The 18,958-nt window shown below is 41.5% G+C and overlaps 1 protein-coding gene across 3 annotated transcripts in view; it reads left to right on the top strand.

Annotated features, from left to right (window-relative positions):
• Nucleotides 1–14,729, top strand: part of AKAP10 (A-kinase anchoring protein 10) — an 80,780-nt gene extending 66,051 nt beyond the window's left edge. For 2 of the 3 annotated variants that reach the window (XM_059147272.1, XM_059147269.1), the window contains 3 exons: nt 3,933–3,985; nt 4,594–4,689; nt 12,904–14,729. In XM_059147272.1, the coding sequence (XP_059003255.1) occupies nt 3,933–3,985; nt 4,594–4,689; nt 12,904–12,909 (155 nt within the window). In that variant the 3' untranslated portion in view covers nt 12,910–14,729. The remainder of the gene's footprint in view (nt 1–3,932; nt 3,986–4,593; nt 4,690–12,903) is intronic. The other variant, XM_059147271.1, reaches the window with a different exon arrangement.
• Nucleotides 14,730–18,958: the final 4,229 nt, after the last annotated feature.

Genomic DNA, 18,958 nt, shown 5'->3' with positions numbered 1-18,958 from the left:
CCTATTTAGCTCACTCCTTTCTCACCTGTGTTTCTCCTGAGCTGGAATTTGTACCTAAAGTCTTGATTTGAATATGATATTTTTAGAAGAATATATATATATATATATATATTTCCTGGAACGATACACAAAGCATGTAACGTAGTGGAAGGATGAGAAGAGGGAGATGCCTTCTTTCTTTTATACCCTTTTCCTCTGCTTTTTGAATTTTTTTACCCCATCTGCTTTACTGCTTAATTACCCACCCACCTCTTCTCCCATTGCTTTGGCTCGCCTCTTTGCTGTGACCTTTGAATATTCCCAGCCTGCCTCTACAACTTTGCCTTGAGCCACTCTCTGCTTCATAGACTAGGATCTAACTAGAATCTCCTTTATTCTTTTTTGAGGTCCCTTCTCTATTAGGGCCTCTCCATTTGCCGTTCTCCCTGCCATGGCTTTCGTGAGCTCTTTCTCATGGCAAGTATTCGCTCTTCAGAGAGGACCTGAGTGGCTCAGTTGGTCAGCATCTGCCTTTGGCTCAGGTCATGATCCCAGGGTCCTGCGATTGAGCCCCACATCGGGATCCCTGCTCAGCAGGAAGCCTACTTCTCCCTCTCCCACTGCCCCTGCTTGTGTTTCCTTTCTCGCTATTGTCTCTGTCAAGTACATAAATAAAATCTTAAAAAACAAACAGACCGAGAGGACTTCCCAGGCCACATGATCTCAGCTTATCTGTATCACTAACATACCAACTTCTTTATTTTCTTACCAGTGTCTAATACTGTCTTAACTCATTTGCCTACTTGTTATACTCTCTTTCTCTTCCATGAGTATAGTATCACCTCTCTTGAGAGCAGGGATTTGGTCTGTCTTATTTGGCACTGTATTCCCTGATTCTAAAATTATACCTACCGCAGATAGGCACTAATTAAATATTTGTTGTTTTAATTATTCTAAAGGAATTTCTTCAGAGATTATCTAGGTGGTAAGATTATGGATCATATTTTTTTAATTTAAGAAAAGTATTGTTTTTTAAACCAACACACTCAGTTTTCTTATCCAGATTACTTTATTATTCTGAGGATACTCATAGAACCCTACTCCCAAGCATTCTCAGACCCCAAGTAATGGAGATTCCTTAGCAGTGCATACTACCTCCTTATTCTGCAAATGAAGTAGTTGAGGATCCAGGAAATTTTAACCTGTAGGAATCACAGAGCAGATTAACAGCAATCTAGGGGCTTTGGCTCAGGATACTGTTGTGACAGTTCAGCTCGGCTTCCTCTCCTTCCTTGCTGAGGATAGCTGCAAGAATGGTCGTCATTTACTACACTATAGTTTCAGTTTGGTTTTTTATATACTGATAAGAGGACAGAGGAAAGAATTGAGCTTTGAGTATCTCAGAGGCTTCTGAAAGTATGGGAACTTTGCTTTCAGGGCAAGCGAAGTAATTTTGAAAGTTACATTCAGGGGTGCCTGGGTGACTCAGGTCATGAGATCAAGCCCTGGGTCCGTCTCCATGCTCAGTGGGGAATCTTCTAGAGATTCTTTCTCTCCCTCTCCACAGCCCCCCCCCCACCGCCAACCCCCTACTCTTGTGCACGGTGCACACATGCTCTCACTCTCTAAAATAAATCTTTTTAAAAAGTTGCTTTCAAATCCTCTTGGAGAAAGTATAACAAGGAGTTGTAAAAGATGTTGTGAACACGTACAGTGGCTAGGCCTAGTGCCTGGATGCAGTGGTGGGCGATGAAACAGTACTTAGGTTGTGAAAGCCCTGGTGTTTCAGAGTAAGAAGCATGGGTTCCTGTCGTGTAAGCATCAGGGATTCTGTCTTTTTTTTTTCTTTCTTTTCTTTTCTTTTCTTGTTTTTTTAAGATTATTTATTTATTTATTTCAGATAGAGAATGTGCAAGTGAGAGCATGGGGAGAGGGAGAGCTGGAGGCAGAGGGGGAGAGGGAGAAGCAGGCTACTGCGGAGCAGGGAGCCCACACGGGCCTTAGTCCCAGGACCCTGGGATCATGACCTGAGCCAAAGAAAGGTGCTTAACCTGACTGAGCCACCCAGGTGCCCTTTGATTTTATTTTTAAGTAATCTCTGCACCCAGCATGGGCTCCTGGAGATCAAGAGTCACACACTCTACCAACTGAGCCAGCCAGGTGCTCCCCACCCCACCTCGCTTTAGCAAGAGTACCAACTAGGTGCATTTTTCTGGCAGTGGTAGAGGAATGAATTGGTATCAGAGAGACCAGTCAGGTAGTAGGATTAGCTAGTAATGTAGATAGAAGAAGAGGATTTGAAGGTAGGTAGTGGTAGCAGGAATTTGAAAGGTCAGATTTCTAAGTCTTCCAAAGGGAAATTCAAGAGACTGCATTCAGGGTGGAATTTGGGGACAGATTCATATAGAGAGTAAATGAGGAAGGTGGATTGAGTTTTTTAATTTGGGTTCTCTGGGTGAAAATTTATGGTGTGAATTTTTTTTTAATACTTATTTATTTGACAGAGAGAGAGAGAGGGAGAGATCACAAGCAGGCAGGGGGGTGGGGGAAGCAGGTTCCCTGCTGAGCAGAAAGCCCTATTCCAGGCTCAATCCCAGGACCCTGAGATCATGACCTGAGCCGAAGGCAGAGGCTTAACCCACTGAGCCACCCAGGTACCCCTATGGTGTGAATTTTTAATAAAGGATTAAATTAATGTCTGAGAGAAGATATAAGAAAAAGAGTAGGTAGGAAACAGACACTCAGTTTGGAGCACATAAGTTTGAGACACCTTAGGACAATATGTAAGTACGAATTTAACACCCAAGAACAGGTTTTTTGATTATTTGTGTTTTGAAGGAAGTCAAAGTCAAAAGAGGTGATGAGATATCCCAGAGAACATATGGTGAAGGAGAAAAGAAGGCTGGGGATGGGGTCCTAGAGAAGTTCTATATTAAAGGAGGACAGAACACACAGAAAGGAGTCAAATATGTGGGTATTTGGGGAGAAAAAAAAGGAGAGAGAGCATTAAGCAAGTAGGAGACTGTCAGCAGTGTGACTCTTTGGATGAGTCCATAGAGGGAGCAGCAACTGGGCAATTCAACAGCCTTTTGCAGCTGTAGGCAGAACGTGTAATATTGTGGCCCCTGTTGGCCATAAAGTTTAACTAGACCAGTATTCAGACTTTTAGCTAATACTGAAAATTATTAAGGGTTTTATACTTTTCATGAATGCTGTTTTTTGTTCTAATCCAGTCATTGAAATAATCAGGACCTTGCCTAAGAAATAATCCACCAGCATTTGATTTAAAGCAGAGTTAGGACAGGAGCCTATTTGTGTTAATGAAAGGATAAGCTATGTATTTAATTCATGGAAAAAGTGGCTAGCCTATGTTTTTGTAATTCCTCAGACCTGAGTACAGATGTGGGTAGGCTCTTGTGTATCTCCTGGGAGACTGAGGTGTGCCATGGCTCAGACACAGCATGGCTAGTTAAAGCTCTGTTCTTACACAGGTAATTTATACAAACCAGAGATTAAGAATGTAATAAAGTAATCTCTACTGGAAGCCCTTTTGTATAGGAGCTGGTCTGAACAGTTTGAATATATAGCAAGTGGATTGATATCTCCTGATGTATCACTGGATTCTTATCTAAGACCAAATCCTGGCCAGTTTTCTTCTGCTTGCCTAACGTTTGCTGAAAATCTAACACTAGATGATAGAAGAGAATAGAAGAAAGAAAAGTCCAGAACTCTGAAATAGCCTTTCAGAAGTCTTTCGAACCATGGTTTTTGCAAGTTAAATACTTATTAATGGAGATAATCAATTTTAATTAATGGTAATATTCCTTAACGCTTTAGACAAGATTGTGCAAAAAAAAGAATATCCATTTCTGGAAGTAGCTTTTGAATAAGAGCACTTTTTAAATACAAAATTATGCATGAAATCTACACTCAGTTTTGGTTTCATTTATTAGGATCCATGTTCTCACAAGCTATGAAGAAATGGGTGCAAGGAAATACTGACGAGGTAAATTCTACTTTTCACGTAAAGAAATTCCTGTCTAACTAAGGTTTCAAGTTTTCCCTTTCTTTAGTTCCCATGTTCAAGTATCGTGGCGCATTGCTCCAGGACGGACCAAGAAGGGGCGGCCCTTGTTAGCATCTAACAGTAGCCTCACGGGAGCAGTGCAGAATCTTTAGTTCAGAGATTCTGGCCACTGAAAAATATCCGCGCCTTCAAGTTTGCATCAGTACAATCAAAAAGCTCAACTTTTTCCTTCTTCACTGTCAGTGAAAAAGGATTGCTTTTTGACTAGTTAGTACATTGAGAGTTGTGAGTGGAAAAAGAAAAATTTTTGCTCTGATCATCTAATGTGAAAATAGTCGGGATGTTGGGTACCCAGTACCTAGAAGTAGGTACTAGGCCCTAGAAGACAGCACGTGAACAGCACGTTAATGTAGCATGGCCAGAGGGTGGTGTAGGTCCGTTCATACTTGGAATGTGCTACTTATCCACGGGGTAGACATGATATGCGTAGATAGTTGTGTTAGAGCACTAATAATGTAAGTCTTGATTTTTCTAATGAATAACCATTATCAACAGTTTGAGTCATTTGGTTTTTGTTTTGTTTTTAGGCCCAAGAAGAACTAGCTTGGAAGATTGCTAAAATGATAGTCAGTGATGTTATGCAACAGGCACAGTATGATCAACCTTTAGAGAAGTCTACAAAGGTAAAGATGACTTGTGTCAACACAAGTTCTGATCCAGCCTGTATAAAACTGAAAAGAATTAGATTCCAGATACATAAAAAAGACATAAGGCAGATTCTTTTGCCTTTGAAAGATGAGGTGCTTTAGAAACTGCCCTCTCATCATGAACAACTAGGAAACTAACAAACTAAATGAAGCAGCTGTTTCCAGATCCTGGACAATAAGCAGAAGAGGTCTGTGATCCTTGAAAGAAGGGTAAAATTGACACAATCCCTAGCTCACTGCCCAGAAGCAGTTTCCAAAGTACAGGGAGGGGGAGTCTACCAAAGTTCATAGTGTTGCTGAATTGAGGAGTCAGAAATCAAAGTTTGGATAGCCCAGGGTGGCAGGAAGTCATAGAGCACGTTACTAGAAAAGGAGCTTCACAGAAAGAAAACTCCAAAGCTTATCTCTTTATGAGAGGTCCCTGGAAGTCCTTGGCCAAATACTGATCTATACATGTATTGGGTGAAAATGCCCATCGGGAGGGAAAAAAACTACCAGAAATTAGTAGGCTGAGCAATTCCTGAAACATGGGGTTAGGAATAGGTCACATCCTTACTGACCGGTGTGGATAGATCTCATAATGTACAAGACATTGAGTAGTGTCTTCAGAAACATCCCTTAATACTGGAGCTAAATTAGCCTTAGAGTAAAACATTTAACCAAGCCTAAAAGCAACTTTGGAAAGGATCAGAACAAAGGCCAATCCTTTAAAGGAACACAGTAAAGTTCAGCACTCAATAGTGTAAAAATAACAGTGTCTGCCACCCACTGCATTACTGGGTATGCAAGGAAGCAGAAAAACTTGACCCACAATCGGGAGAAAACACAATCTGTAGAAACCACACCCTAAAAAACAAAAATACTGAGTACAAAAGAACTCAAGAAAAGGGGGGAAAGAGAAGAAAGACTCTAGTGGGACAAATGAAAGACAAATAGCAAGATAGCAGGTTTAAGTTAAATAATATAAATTGCCATGTTAAATGCAAATGATCTAAATAGTCTAGTTAAAACAGATTATCTGATTAGATAGTGGCAGAACCTACTTAGATGCTATCTGTAAGAAGCCGACTTTAAATATAAATATAAATATAAAGGCTAAAAGTAAAAGAATGGGAAAGATGTACCATGCAGACATTATCCAAAGTAATTTGGACTGTGGCACCTGGGTGGCTCAGTGGGTTAAGCCTCTGTCTTCAGCTCAGGTCATGATCTCAGGGTCCTGGGATGGAGCCCCACATTGGGCTCTCTGCTCAGTGGGGAGTCTGCTTCCCTCTCCCTATCTCTGCCTGCCTCTCTGCCTACTTGTGATCTCTCTGTCAAATAAATAAATAAACTCTTTTAAAAAAAAAAGTAATTTGGGGCGCCTCGGTGGCTCATTGGGTTAAAGCCTCTGCCTTCAGCTCAGGTCATGATCCCAGAGTCCTGGGATTGAGCCCCACTTCGGTCTCTCTGCTCAGCAGGGAGCCTGCTTCCTCCTCTCTCTCTGCCTGCCTCTCTGCCTACTTGTGATCTCTGTCTGTCAAATAAATAAATAAAATCTTTAAAAAAAAAAAAAGTAAGACTGCATGTATTACTACAAGTCAGAGTAAACTTCAAATCAAGGAATATTATCAGGCAAAAAGAAAGACATTTTATATGATAAAAAGATCAGTTCATCAAGAAGACATCAAGAATCCTAAATGTTATGCATTTAATAATAGATTGAAAACACACAAAGCAAAAACTGCTAGAACTACAAGGAAAATACACAAATCCATAGTGGATAATGTCTCAGTAATGAATAGAACAGCACCATCAACCAGCTTAACTCAAGGGACACATATAGACTGTGCATTCAGCAGATACTCTTTTGGCCTGCAAATACAACATTTATCAAGATATACTATATTCTGGGCCATAAAACAATTTTCAGTAAATTATAAGGATTGAAATCATACAGTCTGTTTTCTTACCACAAAGGAATTACACAAGAAGTCAGTTACAGGAGGATATGTGGGAAATCCCCCAAGTATTTGGAAATTAAATAGCTTACTTCTTAGTCTTCCATTGGTCAAAGAAGAAATCAAAATAGAAGTTAGAAAATACTTTGGACTGAATTAAAATGAAAACAACAGTATTTGTAGACCTCTGCTAAAGCAGTCCTTAAAAGGAAATTTATAGCATTAAATGTTTACATTAGACAAAAAAAAAGTTTTCAATCTTCTGTCTTAAACTAGGGAATGAGTAAATTAAACCCAAAGAAGGAAGTATTAAAGATAAAAGTGAATATGGGGTGTACTTGGGTGACTTAGTTAAGCATCCGAATCTTTTTTTTTTTTTTTTTTAAGATTTTTTATTTCTTTGAGAGAGGGAACACAAGCATGGGGAGTGGGAGAGGGAGCAGGGAGCCTAATGCGGGGCTCAAACCCAGGACTCTGGGATATGACCTGAGCCGAAGGCAGGCGCTTAACAACTGAGCCATCCAGGCGCCCCAACCATCTGACTCTTGATCTCAGTTCAGGATCCTCAGGGTCATGAGTTCAAGCCCCATGTTGGGCTTTAAAAAAAAAAAATGAATATGAGTTACATAGATAATAGAGAAAAATCAAAAGCTGGCTCTTTAAAAAGACCAATTACATTCATAGACCTTTACCAAGGCTGGGGTGGGGAGGGAGAAGAGATTAGATAGGAATTACCAATACCAGGATTGAAAAAGGGGACATCACTGCAGATCCTAAATTTACTAGAATGGTAATAGTAAAATCTTATGAATGACTTTATGCTAATAAATTCAACAGCCTGAATGAGATGGAGAAATTCCTTGAAATACATAAATTACCAAAGCTCACTCAAGAAGAAATAGGTAGCCTGAATAATACTGTGTCTGCTAAATTGAATTTGAGGAATTACTATCCAAAATATATACGTACTTGAATAGAAAAAAAGATTTTGAATTTAAAATGGGCAAAAAACCTGGAAAGACCTTTTTCCAAAGACCTACAAATGGCCAAAAGGCACATGAAAAGGTGCTTGATATCACAAATCATTAGTGACGTACAAATTATAACCACAGTAAACTATCACTTCATACCTTTTAGGATAACTGTTACCAAAAAGACAAGCAATAACAAGTGTCGACAAGGATGTAAGAAAAAGGAACCCTTGTTCAGTGTTGGTGGGAATGGAAATTGGTACAGGCACCTTGGAAAATAGTATGGGGAGTCCTCAAAGAATTAAAAATAGAACTACCGTATAGATCCAGCAGTCCTACTCTGGGTATATATTTGAAGAAAGTGAAATTATTACCTCAAAAAGATACCTGTACCCCCTGTTTATGTTGACTGCATAATTTATAATAGCCAGGTGTTACATAGAAATAACCCAAGTGGCACTGACCGTTGAATGCATCAAGAAAATTTACCCATTTAAAAAAAATGAAATCCTGTCGTTTGTGACAATATGGATGGACCTTGAGGACATTATGCCTAGTGAGATAAGTCAGACATAGACAAATACTGTATGATTTCACTTGCATGTGGAATCTAAAAAAGTTGAGCTCGTAGAAACAGAGTAAAATAGTAGTTACCAGGGACTGGGGATTAGGAGAAATGAAGAGATGTTGGTCAGAGGATACAAACTTCCAGTTAGAAAATGGATTAGTTCTGGAGATCTAATGCATAGCGTGGGGACTCTAGTTAGTATTGTATTATATACTTGGAAGTTGCTAATGCAATTGATCTTAAGTATTCTTACTATTTTTTAAAAAGGTATTTATGTGAGGTGAAGGATGTATTAATCTTCTTGTGATGATATTTCACAAAATATATATTTATCTGATTATCACATTATACACCTTAAACTTACACGGTATTATGTCAGTCATAACAATGAAATTGGGGGGTGGGAGAGAGAACATCAGGTTCCTTCCCACAAAGAAAGTTCCAGGCCTAGATGGAATTTAAAAAAGAAATAATACTGATTCTAGACAAAGTTCTAGAAAATTGAAGAAGAGGTAATATTTCCCAACACACTGTATTAAGCTAGCATTACCTTAACACTAGAGATATTACAAGAAAAGAAAACTACAAGCTAGTGTCTCTCTCGAACATACATGCAAAATCCTTAACAAAAATACAAGAAGGGGTGCCTAGGTGGTTCAACTGGCTGTATCTTACTCTTGGTTTTGGCCCAGAATCATGAGATTGAGCCCTGCATCAGGCTGCACACTTAGCAGGGAGGCTGTTTGAGATCTCTCCCGCTAGTGCCCTCAAATTAGTAAGTAAATAAATACAAGGAACCCAGTCATCAGTATATAAAAAGGATAATACATCATAACAAGTGGGGGGTACCCCAGGAGAGCAGGTTTGCTTTGATAGTTGAAAATCAGTTGCTGGGATGCCTGGGTGGCTCAGTTGGCTAAGCATCTTGACTTCAGCTCAGGTCGTGATCTCAGGGTCCTAGAATCAAGCCCCACATTGAGCTCTGCGCTCAGCATGGACTCTGCTTGTCCCTCTCTCTGTCCCTCCGTCCACCGACTCATGCTCACTTTCTCTTTCTCTTTCTCTCTCCAGAATAAATAAATAAAATCTTTTTTTTTTTAAAGGAAAAAATTGGAGTTATTCATCATAAAAAGAAAAACCTATGATCATCTCAGTAGATGAAGAAAAAGAATTTAACAGAATTCAACCACTGGCAATAAAACTCTCAGGAAACTAGGAACAGAATAGAAGAACCCCATTAACCTGATAAAACTCACAGCTAAAATCACGTGTAATGGGGAAAGACTGCATAATTCTAGGAAGAAGGCAAGGACACTTGCACTGGAAGTCCTAGCCAGTGCAAAAAGGCAAAAAAGAAGAGGCCTGTAAATTGTAATGGAAGGAGTAAAACTGGTTTTCTTTGCAGAAGACCTTATCATTCATGTAGACATTCCTAAGGTTGCTTTATCCAGTATGGTTGTGACTAGCCATGTATGCACAATACAGAACATTTCTGTTGTCACAGAAAGGTCTTTTGGACGGTAGTATTTTAAGGAGTCTATAAAAAAAAAAGGGTTAGGACTAAGTTTAGCAATACTAAATGTTATAAGGTTAATATATAAAAATGAAGTACATTTCTATATAGCAGCAATTAACAGTCAGAAATTGAAATTTAAAAAGTTACAATCTACAGTAGCATCCTAAAACATAAAATTCTAAGAATATATTTACCAAAATGTCTGTAAGGTTTATACGATATAAACTGTAACTGAGCAGAATTAAATATTTAAATAAATCAAGAGACAAATGTTGTTAAGGTGCTGGTTTTCCCCAGGATGATGGTGGTGGTGATGATGTTTGAGGCGTATAGCTGACTTACATTATGTTAGTTTTGGGTCTACAACCTAGGGATTTGATATTTATATACATTGCAAAATGATCTCAAATTTTTTTTCTTGTGATGAGAACTTTTAAGTTCTAGCAACTTTCAAATATGTTATACAGTATTGACTCTCCATGCCGTACAAGATATCCAAGATTCAGTACAATCACAATAAAAATTCCAGCAGGGTGTTTTGTAGAAGTTGACCAGTTGACAAGCTGATTATAAAACATAACTGGAAGATTTAAAGAAACTAGAATGACAGACATATGGGGCGGAGGGGCAGAGAAAAGTTGGAAGACTAACAGTACGTGGACACATTTACTATTAAGCTGCACAGTCAGGGCGGAGTGATATCAGCATAAGGGTAGACACAGAGAATACAGAAGTAGACCCAAATATATAGAGTCAGTTGATTTTTGACATACATGCCAAGGTAGATCAGTGATAAAAAGCTAGTCTTTTCTGGTTTACGGTACTGGGACATCAAGATATATGTATGGGAGGAAAATGAACCTTCTTCCTCATAGCACACGAGAACCCACTCAAAATGGATCATAGACCTAAATGTCAGAGCTAAAAACTAAAATCCAGGGACGCCTGGGTGGCTCAGTTGGTTGAGCAGCTGCCTTCGGCTCAGGTCATGATCCCGGCGTCCTGGGATCGAGTCCCACATCCGGCTCCTTGCTCTGAGGGGAGCCTGCTTCTCCCTCTGACTCTGCCTGCCACTCTGTCTGCCTATGCTCGCTCTCGCTCGCGCTCTCTCTCTGACAAATAAATAAATAAAATCTTTAAAAAAAAAAAAAAAAACTAAAATCCATGGTTTGGGATTAGGCAGAGATTTCTTAGACATACGAAGCATGAGCTATAAAGGAGAAAAATCGATAAATTGATCTTTATCCAAAGTAGAGACCTGTGCTTGTCAAAAGACCCTGTAAAGAAAATGAAAAGGCAAATTACAGACTGGGAGATGATATTTGCAGAACAACTTTTCTGAGAAAGGGGTTGTATTCAGAATATCCACAAGCTAATATTCTGTTTCTCTACAGCTTCACCAGCTGGTTCTAGTTGGGTGTGTGAGAGCCATGCAAGTGACCTTCAGAAAGTTGAGGGCTGCCGTGTAGCATACCCTGCCTCCCTCCCCGCCTCCTCCGACACCCAGTCCTCTCTTCAAGCCAGACATTCCCAGTTTCTTCAGCAATTTTTCTTTATCTAACTAGAGTTGATTCACAGAGATTTAAGCCAATAGGAGAATTTCTGTTCCTGTTCCTTATGAAGGCAGGAAACTACTACTCTGTTACTTGCATTAGCAGAAATTGGGAATCAGAATTAAGATGTTCAGATGACATCCCATGGAACCCACAGTGGTTCTGAGGGCTTGTGTTTAGACAGGCCCGGCAGACCCCTTTCTCTGCCTCTGTTTGCTCGGAGAACTGTCCTTACCAGAGCTTGGTTTGATTTTGAACTTTGCACTGAGCTGATTCACACCAACTTTCTGTTCACTTTTGCAGATTCTACCCTCGTTTCTGTTTAAGGGTGATAATTTTTATCTATATTTATCTTCACTGGCTCAGGCAAACCTAAAATAGCAAAGAGCAAGATCAAGGTGTATGAAGTTGTGATTCCCCATTATCTTTGAGGATGAAATGTTTAACAGTACGAAAAATGTCCTTTTAGGCACCATTTTAGAAAGTAGATATTTAAAATGAAGGCTTTTTATTTGAGTTGTATGTTCAGATTTTATTATCATGTGCTTTTTATTTTTAGGATATACAGATACATTTTGCTGTATTTTGGTTTTTTTAAGCTTGCTAGCCTTTCTCTTTGGCTGGCTAAGATACCTATCCTGCCTGTCCTTAGGGATCTGCGGTGTGTTGGTATGGAAGAAGTGCTGAGCTAAACAGAACTTGATTGTTCCACTTTTAATGAACATATGTGACCTTTTGCAAGTTATTTTCCTTTTCCAAGTCTTAGTTCCTCATCAGTAGATGAGAGAAATTGAACAAGACAGTCTCATAAGATCTCCTTCTGAGTCTCATTCCATGATTTTATGAAAGTAAGACATCCTACTTCCATGAAAGATTACCCAGCCTTTCTAGCCCATGTTGAAGCCTCTCTTTGAATGTTTACTTTACGCTGGTCTATAGAATGTACTTAGGCATTTAATATAAACTACCTCACAGCATTTCTGAATTGTTGCATGTGTATATGTCCTAAGGACCTTGTCTTCTGGGATGTTTTTTTTTTCTTCCCGGTGCTGTGAGTAAAGGAGTCTCCACCTCAGGAACCTGGTGAGGAGAAATCAGGGGTTTTTTTTCTTTCCAAAGGTATTGGAGTATTTTATATTATGGCTCTCCTGATATTGTGATATGAGATACCAGGATATTTCCTGATATTATGGATCTCCTGATCTCCCACTCCCCTGTGGATTGTCATTTAAGTCATTTTGGGTTTGTCCCTGTTACAAACAGTACTTCAGTGAATGTGTGTGCATATGAATCTTTGCCCTCTCTTATGAGCATGGTGCACGGTTAATTCCTAGAAGGCAAATTACTCTCAAAGACTAGATGTTTCCTTCTACTATCTATTGCCAAAAGGGAAAGATAAAAGCGGACCTGGGTCCCAGTCCTTGTTATCTTAGGGTGAGCTGCTTGACCTTTTTAAGCTTCCGTTCATTCATATGTAAATGAAATGGTTACAGCATTTTACCTCAGGATTATAGTCAGATCCTCACTGTCAAAAGCGCTGGTATGTAGTAAACACTAAGTGCTGGGTAACCTTAATCTGTCATGATAATATGTCCCTGGTTATAAAAATGCACCTTAACCTTTTTCTTTCTCCTTTTTTCAGCTATGACTCAAGACCTGAGAGAAAGGAAATCTGCTTTTGAAAAATAAGAGAACTTTTTTGCTCTGGTTGGATTCTTCAACACAGCCAATGAAAACAAAGCACTGTATTTCTTTTCACTGATATATCACTGTTGTTCCCAAGAAAGACTGGCAGACAATCCTAGACTTCCATCCTAAGCAGAGTGACATGTAGACATATTTGCTGCACATGATGTTCACACAGTGAAAGTCATAAAGAGACAAAGTGGTATTGTTTACATTACTAGAAAATTAATAGCTTTCCAATGGCAATAACCCATTTATGAACGAGTTTTAGTCCACTGGAATAGACAGGGACCACATACTGTGGGAGGCAGATAAGCATAGAGCTGATACGTGATTGACACACATTCTGTAGCCGTGACCCATCCCTACAAGTATCCTAAAGCAGGTGCGGGAAGTGCTTTGCTTTGGCCTGAGCAGACAGGTGAGTCAGCCCCTCGGAGAGCCAGGCAGCTCAGAGTGGCCTTGTGGTGCTAGTGGATTGTTTTCCTCCAGCAGACCGGGGTGAGGGCTCCCTGGTGGTCTTCCTTCACAGAGGCATTAATTTGGAAGGAGGCTAGCTGACTGGTCGAGTCTTGGTGACATTGTCCTTCCCTTGGGTGACAGTGTGCAATTTTCCATTTTAATTGCTCCTCAGATGCGGTGTACTGCAAACCAGTCTCCCCTGCTAACAAAAAGATGAGCCTCCTTTACTTTGAGCACGAAGACTTGCTCTTCTAGAATGCTCTGCTCCAAGTTACTTAGCTTTCCCTTCAGAATACATGAGGAAAAGGAGCAGGAGTAACAATCACTCCAGTTTCCCCCTGTGATACCTTGGACAAAATGTTTATTCCCAGATTGTATGGGTTTTGTTTTGTTTTTTTCTTTCTTTCTTTTTTTTTTTTTAAGATTGGCAAGCGAGGTTTGGGGGGCGGGGCAGGAAAAGCACTTGATCTTGGCTGCCTCCCCTTTTTGCTGTGAGCTGGGAAGTGTGCACGTGGTGGCCTTTTCTCTTTCTGTCTCTAGGAGAGCAGGAGACTCCCTCACTGCACTTCCCTCGGTCAGCTACTGGGTGCGGGGCTCGCTGCCATCAGCAGGGCCGCCCCACTGGCGAGCACACTCCACGGGCCTGCAGTGCCCACGCCTCCTCACCATGTGTGACTGAGGAGGACGAACGTTCTCTTAGGTGTTACTGCTTTTGCTCAGACTTTGCAAAAAAAAAAAAAAAAAGAAAAAAAGAAATTATATATATATATATATATATAAGTATATAATTATTAATCACCTCTGTCCTTGAGAAAGTCTTGAATGAATAGAGAATTTATTCCATTGCAATATTTGATTGTATAGAGGCACACTGTTTCATCAACAGAAGAAGCAAAAAGGCTGTGTATAAGTTTTTGGTACTATGTACCACCTCTGTTATTCTTCTAAAGCAAAGTATTCATGTACTTAAACCATATTCTATTTAATTGTGTTTGATTTGAAAATATATATATATGAGAATTATATTTAAAATTGTGTCAACTTTCTGCTTTCAGGGCATTTATGGCTCTTCTACTGAAATGTGTTGATTCTTCCAAATATTTCCATTTGCTCTACAAAAACCCAGACATGAGCCACTCCTGGACTTAATCTTGTGTTTGGAGTGTACGGCATAGACCCTGAGGTTTTATTAGGTGTATTTGCTGTGATTAACTTATTTTGTTCCTTTAACAAAATATTTCCATCCTTTCATTTTGCTTCAACCTTTAAGTAACAGAAAAGCAATATAAAGGTCATAGAATAAAATGTGGTTTTGGGTGACTCTTGCTGCCTCTGCATGTTTTGGAATAACAATTTCTCTAAGACCCTAGGCTATTGAAACTTGTGCTTTTAGTTACTATATAGTAATTTCTTCGTATACATTTTGTGCTTCTGAGCTAGAGATGGTCTGTTGTGATAAGGTTCTTAAAAGAGGAGAACAGCAAGTTGGAGACTTCATTACCTTCTTCTGCCCCACCTGCTGTGGGACACAGAGCAGATTGTGGCCTGAAGTTATTAGCCAGATTTAATATTTGATCGGAAGTAGATCTTTGTACTTAAGTTAAAATTGGAATTGGATTCAGTGTGACCTTGAGCACCACTGTGTTCCAGGCTCTGTGCAGTGCACCCACAAAATACGATTCCTCGGCAGGATTTTCATAGGCTCAAGGAATCTGTTAACATCCATCTTTATCGTGTTGCTGACACCAACCCAGATTGTTAGAACAGATGTTAGTGCAGAAGCGGTACCTTTGTAACTTGCCATGTCTTCATCTCTCCTGTAAGATTTGACGAAAGTAAAAAGCAAACATCAACCAAGTCCAGCAAAGAGCAATAAAAACAGGTAGAGCTTCATGAAATGTTAGTAGTGCACGTGTTTGGAATTGGTCAGCAGGAACTTGGAGGGGAAGGTATCATAGGCTTCGTAGGCAGTTACAGACTGTGTTGTTTTAAGTACCAGCAGCTAAGCCCCTGCCGAAGCAGCAGACCTCTCTCTCTCTCTCTCTGCTGACACAGGGGGCGCCTGCCTGACTCAGGCTGCCGCTGCCCTCATTCCCTACAGGAAAGGGGACCATGTCTGTACCCAGGGACATTTCCCTTCCCTCCCCCCCCCCCCCCACCAGTTGATGAGACCAGCGTCGAACTTCTCATCCAGACAGGCCCAAGACACTTCTTTATCTTAAGAATTTTGCAAGGGGAAGGAGAGAGACCCTTTGGGATTGCAGCTTGTGCAGGGCCCTTAAGAAAGTCGGGACCCGTGAGCTGCCCTGCACAGGCAAGCATAGAGGTTTAGAAGTAGAAAGAGAGAACCATAAGTGCAAGCAAATTAGATCGGCTACTTAGTAGCCTCGAGGCCTTCATGGGTTTCTGGATCTGTTTTCCCTCCTTCCTCTGGACCCTGTTCATCCCTCAGGTATCCTTAGAATGCCTCTTGGGTTTTCAAAAATCAGTCCGAAGTGACTTTTTATTACATGCAACCGAAAGGACTGCTCTAATTAACTCATGATCGTGTGTCCTCAGCATGTTTGCAAAATACCCGTACATTTGGGAGAATTTTTCTTTACTAAATCTTTGGTGGTTTTGTGAATTCTCTTAAAATGGGATCCTCAACTAATGGAACTAAGAGACACTCCCTCATTTTTGTAGGGAGGAGTTACTCAGCACTGGGACCCCTTCATGCTTTCCTGAAGCCCATGTTTCCTATCCTCCCAAAGGATAAACACCATCCCTGCTTTTAGCAACTGTAATAAACCAAGAAATAGAGGGCATTTCTTTTTTTTTTTTTTTCTTTTTACTAACATAATGTATTATTTGCTTCAGGGGTACAGATCTGTGAATCATCAAGCTTACACAATTCACAGCACTCACCATAGCACATACCCTCCCCAGTGTCCATCATCCAGCCACCCCATCTCCCACCAATCCCCCCAACAACCCTCAGTTTGTTTCCTGAGGTTAAGAGTCTTACTGTTTGTCTCCCTCCCTCCCCAGTCCCATCTTGTTTAGTTTTTTCCCTCCCTACTACCCACAACCCCCTACCCTTCCTCTCAGATTCCTTGTATCAGAGAGATCATCTGATAATTGTCTTTCTCTGATTGACTCATTTCACTCAGCATAATAGCCTCTAGTTCCATCCATGTTGCAAACGGCAAGATTTCGTTCTTTGATGGCTGCATAGTATTCCATTGTGTATATATACCACATCTTCTTTATCCATTCATCTGTTGATGGACATCTAGGTTCTTTCCATGGTTTGGCAGTTGTGGACATGGCTGCTGTAAACATTCGGGTGCACGTACCTAGAGGGCATTTCTGTCAACGAGTAACTGATAATAAGCTTCAAATGATGGAGGGCCACTGCCTCTTTATTACGAAATAGGTACATGCTGACCACTTCCGTGGGCTAGGTAAGATGTCTGGCCTTTGGCTGCAACCGTAAGTAGGAGCAAATCCCAACAAAACCCTCAAGGTTCCAACTTAGGAGACGGGCACTAACAGTTACTGGAGGAGGCCTCTCTGCTTGGGCGGGGTTGGGAATGGCTGGGAGTAAGAAGTGTGGTACTGTATGGGTTTGGGACAGGCGGAAATGGCCATGGTGTGCCAAGTGTTGGAAGGATCCATATGAGCAAAAGCCTAGAGGACATTCATGCTCAGGGAGGAAGAAGTTCATCTGCTTTCCCGTCACGTGGGGCAGTGATTATTTCTGCCTTAGTAACTTTATGCAACCAAATATTTCTTCAGTCTCTTGCCCTCAAACCGCCTGCTCTGGCACAATGAGTGTCTGAGCTCACCTGGAGTATTAAACCCCTTGCCCAAAGGTGGGTAGTGCCCCCCCAGACCCCCCCAGAGGCATCTACACCGTTGCTACCTAGTTGTGCCCGTATTTGTGAGCATAGGCTGGGGCAGCTGGGCCCTCTGGGCCTGTGGTGGGCAGGCAAGCTGCCTAGGAAACATGGGCTTCAGTTCAGTTCGGAGGGAGCTGGGAATTGCCAAGGAGCAAATAGGATTGTGGTGACTGGCCTTTCCCCTAACTTCAGGTATCGGGGGCCCCCATCTTTAATGTGCCTTCAGGCTCACCCCTAGATGATCCCCAGCTGGCCTCTGCCTACGTCACAGTAAGAGTCCACCATGCACCTCGTGGAAAAGCCCTGACTAAACAGCGCCCTGGGCCTCCACACTGTGCATAGCTCCCAGCGCCCAGCCGGCCTGGCGTGCTCACCAGCACCCAGTGGGCTCCACCCAGACCTTTCGTTTTCCTCCACTTGACGGAGAGCAACCTTTGTTCCTGCTAACAGCAGAGCCATTGGCCTAGCAAATGTTTGCCAATTCCAAAGTATTTTGATGTCTACTAAGGGCTCTGTTTACAGTGCAGGGACTCGGGAAATAAGACAAGGTTCTGGGGCGCCTGGAGCTTTCCATTCTACTGAGAAGGAGATAGAAGTTGGAAGCTCCATCTATAATTGCTGGTGTTTTTTGGACTCAAGCCAGCCTTTTGAGCCTATGATTTAACACCCTTTCCTTACAAAGCTCCACAGGGTGTCAATAGGCTTTCCTGACCCAGAAAGGAGACCCACAGGTTAAAGGGGTCTGAGGAGGGGTCGCTCCTCTGAAAGTGCCCACCGCTTGAGGACTGGCTGCCTCACCATCCCATTTCCTCCCTGCGAGATTAGAACACTCAGGTGTGCTCCTGGCTGACGACAAGGGGCGGGCGGCGCTTTGATGTCTGAGGCCATCAAGCAAGGCTCTGGGAGTGGGGTAGGCTGGAGAAGAGGCCACAGGATCAGTCTCAGACCCCTGGGGCTCTCCACAGAGCTTTGGGAAGTGTGAATTCTTAGAAACCAGAAACAAGGCTAGTAGTGTAAAGTTATTACACGCACGTGGGACAAAATCCTGGCCTTGGAAGAACCTAGCTAGCCATTGAGCTGATGCCTCGAGGCGATCGGCTCTTCCTGAGTTCTGCTTGAATGATAATGGCAGCAAGCAGCAGGACTGAGTACTTAATACTGTGCCAGGCACAGGAAAGGTAAGTACCTACTCTCCCCTCCTATAAGGGGGTGCTGAGGCTTCAGAGGCCAGGGAAGCCAGTTGAGGCAGTGAACCAGCCCTCTTCCCCACCACTCTGCTCTGTTGTAAGTTGCCCTCGGCTCTTCTCTCCTCCTGCTGCTTGTTGGTACTCACTAAAGACTAGTGTATCAGACGCTGCAGGTTTCTGGAAAAGGGGACTGGAGCTTGAAAAAGTTCCATGCATTGCTTTAAAGCGGTAGTTCTTAAACTTTCTCATGCATCAGGATCCCCTAGAGAAACTTATTAAACCTTGGATTTCTGGGCCTCACCCCGTTTCTGATTCAGTCGATCTGGGATAAAGGCTGAGAATTCACATTTTTAACACATTTCCAGGTGATGCTACTGCTGCTCAGGAGACCAGACTTTTGAGAAGTCACTGCCTTCAGATCGTTCCTATAAATTGGGAACTATTTCTATTCCCTTTTATTGGAGATGTCCATGCTACG

The sequence above is a fragment of the Mustela lutreola genome, chromosome 15 (genome assembly GCF_030435805.1).
Source record: "Mustela lutreola isolate mMusLut2 chromosome 15, mMusLut2.pri, whole genome shotgun sequence".
NCBI classification, from domain to species: Eukaryota; Metazoa; Chordata; class Mammalia; order Carnivora; family Mustelidae; genus Mustela; species Mustela lutreola.
The sequence above is the reverse complement of the archived record's forward strand: the minus strand, read 5'-3'. Positions and strand labels throughout refer to the sequence as shown.